At 46.1% G+C, this 6,476-nt stretch overlaps 1 protein-coding gene across 1 annotated transcript in view; it reads right to left on the reverse strand.

Annotated features, from left to right (window-relative positions):
- EXO1 (exonuclease 1) overlaps positions 1–6,476 on the reverse strand; it is a 41,145-nt gene that overhangs the window by 4,074 nt on the left and 30,595 nt on the right. The window contains exon 12 of the mRNA XM_019527626.1: positions 613–806. Coding sequence (XP_019383171.1) covers positions 613–806 — 194 coding nt within the window. The remainder of the gene's footprint in view (positions 1–612; positions 807–6,476) is intronic.

The following is a 6,476-nucleotide window of genomic DNA, read 5'->3' on the forward strand; positions in this document are numbered from 1 at the left end:
GGGGGAAAAAAAAAAAAAAAAAAAAAAAAAAAAAAAAAAGGTTTCCTGCTTGCTGATTTATATCATTAGAATCAGTGGGGGACAGGGTAAAATCAATTTGCCCTATATAGGAAAGATGCTGTATGAATAATGAAAAATTAAAGTTTTGTTAAATACTCTCAAGTTTATTAAGTTCCCTCCCCCAGAACTGAATGTCTTTCCATTTCACAATTAAAATGTCAAGATGTAATTAAAAAAAAGATTAAACAAATTCTTATCTGCATCAATCAGTATTACACTATCAACCAGCACATATATCCAGCATTGCAGATCTTTTGCTACTTCAAGATTTAAAAACTGCCTATTAAGTCAGATTTAAATGAACAAGAAGTTCTATCCTGCCAAGGAGAGAAACACACTCTCTCTCACTCTCTCTCTCTCCCTCTCTCTCTCTCTCTCTCTCTCTCTCTCCTTTTTCTAGACTTGTGGGAGTGTTCTCCTGCTGGGGCATGTAAATATGGTATTGAGAGGAAAAGAAGAGCTTGCTAGCTATCACAATTGCAGAAGGTCAGATAGAGAAGTGTGTAAGGGGGAAAAAAAAAAATACATTTCTATGAAAAAAGGTAAACTCACCTTTTAAATTGGAAGTTCTTCCAGAGTTCACTAATTGTTGCCTGCAGTCCTGGCTTATTTTCAGCATTGCAATGATTTTTCTTCTGTACACTTGGAAGTTTCTTGCTTAACCCACTGACTTTAGCAGGCATCAGTGGTTTGATTTTGCTCACAATGTGTGACCCTACAGAACTGAATTTATGTAACCCAGGAATCTGTAGATACATATATTAAAATAGTTAGAAATTCTGGCAAGCTGCAGAGGCTATGCTGTATTCACTTTACATTAAAAAAAAAAAATCTCTTTCCATTGTTCTGCTAGACAATTTAAAGAGTTTTTGGTTGTGTAGACATACATATCTACATGAATACATATCTATATGTACACATTTTTAATTAATCTGAAAAGAAATCATGTGGATTCAGGATACTGTGAAAACAGTTAAAAATCACAGGTGGAACACTGAATTATTAATTTAAACCAGTATCCCCCAGCCCCAAATCTGTAAGTTATATAAAACTCATTTTAGTTGAGATCCACATGTACCATCTCTCCCCTTTCACATCTCATTATGTAGCAAGACTTCAATAAACCAAGTTCTATGAGGGCAGCTTTTTGAGTTTTCACACAACACACATCTTAGGTTTTTATGGCACCTAAAATGAATAAGGTGAAAAAAAACTATAAATGGACAGTTTATAGATTTGCAGTTTAAGGCCTAAAACCACTTTTTTTTCTTTTTTAACACTCCCACCCAAAACCCTTTTTTATGCTCTAGGCACCTTTAAAAAAAATACAGCTCTTAGGTTAACTCAGAGGTTCACTCAACCCATGTTTGACTACAGAAAAAGAATAGAGTAATGATTCTGTTGCAACGAACTCAAAAACAGCCGCCCTATTGCAGTCTTTCTAACGCTATGAATTCCTGTTTGAAATCTCTGGGTTTCCAGTCTGAATCATATTTGTTTATACCTAATAGTGGTAACAATGCTTGGCATTGTGACGCCCTTGAAAGGATCTCAGAGGCAGGCCAGAGTGTTGCCACACCCTGGTACAGAATCACTGGCCTAAAGAAGGGGGAGGGGCAATTATTTCAGCTGTAGGGTCACTTAACAAGTTTTGGTGAGCTGTTGAGAGCCAGGCACAAAGCTAATGGTGAAGGTATTTTAACCAATTATAGATAAAACCCCCAGATAATATGCTTAAAAAAAACAACCAAACAAACAACCCCCCACCCCAAACATCTACTAGAAAGTATTTCAATTTTATTTAAAAAGATATTATTTGTCCTGATTTATGTTTTTTGAGTGGTGTATATAGAGGCAATTGCATAATAGCTCACAATAAAGTCTCTCTTCCAAGGGAACTAAACCAGCCAGCAGGACACTCAGCCAAGAGAAGACATGCCATCCCCCTATCCCCTCCAGCACAGCCCTGCCACTCCCCAGCCACCTGCCCTGCATATGGCCCTCAAGAACTACTTGTACCCCAAACCTGCCCACCCCTCACCCCTTTGTCCACATTAGCCCTACAAAGCCAAGAGGAAGCCCAGCAGACCCCTACAGCCTACCCCAGCTCCCTGCTGGGGCCACGTAGGCTGCTCCTACCCACAGCCTGGAGGTCCCCTTTCCCCTAGGAGGAGCCCCAGCTCAAATATACTGGGGGCAGCCTCACCTGGGGGAATGGGATGGGAGCCACACTGGCTGCAGTCAGGAGATGGTAGGTGGTTGGGCCAGCTCATGGCACTACACAGGGCAAGGTGAAAGGCAGGGCCAGGACCAGGACCAGGGGTTCAACCTGCCAGGAGGTGCCAGGGAAACGCCATACCTTCTGGGCACAGATGCAAAGTGCTCATCGCACAGTCCTAGTGCCCAGGGAAGCTCCTGTCAGCTCTGAGCCGCAGGCAGGTGTGGTACCACTGGGCCAGGTTGAATGGGGTTGACAGGCATTCAGGGCAGGGCAGCTTCCACCCAGCATCCCTTGTGGCATCATCAGAGGCTGAAGCTGGAAGCCTCTGGGGCTTGAGTGTGGCTCACTCAAGGCCTGCCACCCAGTGAAGGGTGGGTGGATGGGGATGCTGCTACCCAGCGTTCACTGTGACATCAGGAGATGCAGAAGCTAAAGCCACTGCTCATGCCACCCGCCTGGGGCATAGATAGAATCATCTGGTGGGCTGGATGTAGTCTGCGGACTGTATTTTGCTCACCCCTAGCCTAAAGTGACTATTAAATCATCCAGTTCAGGGGTGGGCAATTATTTGGGCTAGAGGGCCACTTAAGGAGTTTTGGTGAGCTGTTACAGGTGTGGGGCAGAGGACGGCGAGGGGCAGGGTAACTGATTCTATCCAGCAGAGACAAGGGTCAGGGACTCATCACCAAGAGGGCAGAGCATAGGGCCACACTCCAGGAAGGGCAGAGATTGACCAGAGAATGAGAAGTCAGATCTGTCTGAATGAGAAACCGGGGCATAGGGCCCACTCAATGGGTTGATTGTTGCACCTGCAAAGCATGGTCAGTGCTGTAGTGAGTAGCCCATAAAAAATGGATGCTCAAGAGGTAAGTGCAGACCAGGAGGGCTCACCTAGCAGGAAGGATTGATTGGGAGCAAAGGGGGCTAAGAGGGATCTGCAGGTAAATAGGACAGGTTATGGCTTGCTCTAGGACCTTTGGGCAGCCTCCCTTTCCAAATTATTAATAAGGCCATGGTGTGGCAGGAAAAAGCAAAGGGAGGGGACTTTAAAGATAGAGTAGAGAGCTTTAGTCACTGCACGGAGCACGATGCCCCCCCTTCCTTTGTGCACTGGTCCTGTTATATATTCCCATCTTGGAGACCATTAAGCTGTCTGACTGAAGCAGGTCTCATTTCATTTCTCTAGGTAGTGTGCCCCTGTGAGGATAATTAACCACAAGCCCTCCTTCCCCCCCAAAAAAACCCAACCAACCAAACAACCCTCTGTGAAGGAGGAAGTCGGTGTCATTTTCTTGGACTGCCAGAAGGCCTTCGACGCAGTGTCCCACCCAATTCTGGTGGGCAAGCTGAGGGACTGCGGCATTGACGAATGCACAGTCACATGGGTGGCAAACTGGCTCCAGGGGCGCACCCAGAGGGTGGTGGTGGTGGATGGGTCGATGCTGACGTGGGAGGGTGTGGGCAGTGGAGTCCCCCAGGGCTTGGTCCTTGGGCCAGTGCTGTTCAACATCTTCATTAGCGACCTGGACAAGGGTATGGAGAGCACCCTGTTCAACTTCGCTGATGACACCAAGCTGTGGGGTAAAGTGAATACACTGGCAGGCAGGGACCGCATGCAGGCAGACCTGGATAGGTTGGAGAAGTGGGCAGATCTGAACAGGATGCGGTTCAACAAGGACAAGTGCAGGGTGCTGCACCTGGGGAGAGGGAACCAGCATTATGGTTATAGGTTAGGGGCTGACCCTCTCAGCAGCACAGGGGCAGAGAGGGATCTTGGAGTCAGGATTGACTCCAGGATGAATACGAGTCACCAATGCGATGAAGCAATAGGCAGAGCCAACCGCAGCCTGTCATGCATCAACAGGGGCATGGCTAACAGGTCCAGAGAGGTCTTGCTCCTCCTCTATGCGGTGTTGGTCAGGCCGTAGCTGGAGTACTGTGTCCAGTTCTGGGCGCCGCACTTCAAGAGGGACATGGAGAACCTGCAGAGGGTCCAGAGGAGGCCACTCATATGGTTGAGAGCCTCCGTGGCCAGCCCTATGAGGAGAGGCTGAGGGACCTGAATCTCTTCAGTCTCTGCAAGAGGAGACTGAGGGGGGATCTTGTGGCTGCCTACAACCTTATCAGGGGCCAGCAGCAGGGACTCGGGGAAAGTCTGTTCACCAGGGCCCCCCTTGGAGTCCCCAGGAACAATGGCCACAAGCTGAGGGAGGATAGGTTTAGGTTAGATATTAGGAAGAACTACTTCACGGTAAGGGTGGCCAGAGCCTGGAATGGGCTTCCCAGAGAGGTGGTGCTCTCACCTTTCCTGGACATCTTCAAGAGGAGACTGGATAGGCACTTGGCTGGGGTCTTATGACCCCTGCTACCCCCAGTGCTCCTTCCTGCCCGTGGTGGGGGGTCGGACTCGATGATCTGTCTAGATCCCTTCTGACTCATTGGTTCTATGAACCCCAACAACTGTGCCTTCTTTCCATTCAGATTTGTCAGGCTTTAGTTTCCAGCCAGTTTTTTGCAGGCTTTTCCATAATGAAACTAATTTTGAGAAGTAATTGAATCAGAATGAGACAATTTATTTTTCAAAAATCTATTTTCACTCTTAGCAAATCATATCCTCATCTTTTAGCAATTTAATGATGCATCAGCTTTTTAAATTGTTTGGCCAAAAATTGACATCATTGGAAATTGTTCTACAGTTCTTTGGGTCATTTTACTTGTGTCCTTTGAATATGGTGCATTACCACTCTTCCAGTTTTCTGGGACTTCCCTAGTAGTATTATACCCTGGTATTATTTAATTATTATTAAAAACTTGATATCAGCAGGCGAGTAAATCTTCAACTGGATAAATTACCCAAATCCACTAATTCAGAAATGTTTCTCTTTAGATTCATTTAACATCCTCTTTAAGACATGCTAACTAGAGACCTCTAAAAGCATTTTTTTTTCCTTTCCAAACATTATATGAAGATGCTTAAGGAATAATTCTTCCTCTTCTCTAGTTTGTGTTCCATGCTAACCCTACACAAGTTTTACTCTACCTCTGCTGTGCCTCAGTGCTGCACATACTGCAGAAAGATAAGTAAATTTACTTAATTGGACTACAGTTTTGCAATATCAATAGCTAGGGACAGACTGACAGAAACAAAATATATTATGCTTGTACCAATGCGATAAAAATATTTTAAGTACATGAATACAGAGGTTTTCTTTACATAAATTCTTCAATTATTTTTCCCCTTTTAGAACTAAAATATTTAAAGTCAGATTGGTCATATTAATATTAAACTATAATTTTATGGAGAAGCCTTACATAAGCCACAGGGCTTATGTGGGGGAGGTGCTTCAGCCACTGCTTGCACCCCAGGAGGGCATGGAGAGGCAGGCTGGAACTGGGCGCTTCTTGGCAGGGGCTGGGCTTGGGGTGGGCAGTGGTGGCGCTGGAGGCGGGCTATGGGGAGGGCAGCTGCAGTCACCCAAAATTTCACCATAGCCCCACCATAGCCCTTCCTCCCAGCGCTGGTGCCACCTGCCACAAGCCCAGCCCCCAGTGAGAAGAGCCTGGTGTAGCCCCAGCTCCAGTCCACAGCTGTAGCCCACCCCCCTGCTGATCTAGAGGCATGGCACCCCCCCAGTGTCTTCCCGGGGTGCAAGCAGAGGTGGGAGCCGTCCCCCCCTGCACCCCTTGGACAAGCTGCAGGTCTGTCCTGTGCTCTCTCCCCAACCAAATCCCTTCCCTCCCCCCTCCCCTTCCACCACAATGGCCTTTCCTGCTGCACACAGCTCTCCATGCTGCTGGGCTGTGCTCCTCACTGCTTGCATGCTGCACGCACATACAGGCATTTATTGGCCGCATTGAGCCGATTTCCGATACAACCAGTTTTCTTTATATTGGTGCCAGTCCGATATCAGACAGATGTATTGGTGCACCTCTAGTTGCAAAGCTCATTTTGGAATCAAGGAAGGTGTTAGCAATCTTTTGAAAACTAACACAGAAAGACAGCATTAAACAGTTTAAATAAAGGGATTTGCTGACTGAGGATGAACTATTGAAGGTCACAGTTCCCTGAATCCACTCTTCTCCATGAAATCCAGAAGTTAGAGTGAAGAGTAAAATATGAGGTGACTGTTCATTTTTTTATTTTGTCTAAATTAGTAGTTGCTTTTTTTTTTCAATGAAAGACTGAAGGGTTTTA

Source organism: Gavialis gangeticus, unplaced genomic scaffold (genome assembly GCF_001723915.1).
Source record: "Gavialis gangeticus isolate Ggan-Ray unplaced genomic scaffold, GavGan_comp1, whole genome shotgun sequence".
In the NCBI taxonomy this organism is placed as follows: Eukaryota; Metazoa; Chordata; order Crocodylia; family Gavialidae; genus Gavialis; species Gavialis gangeticus.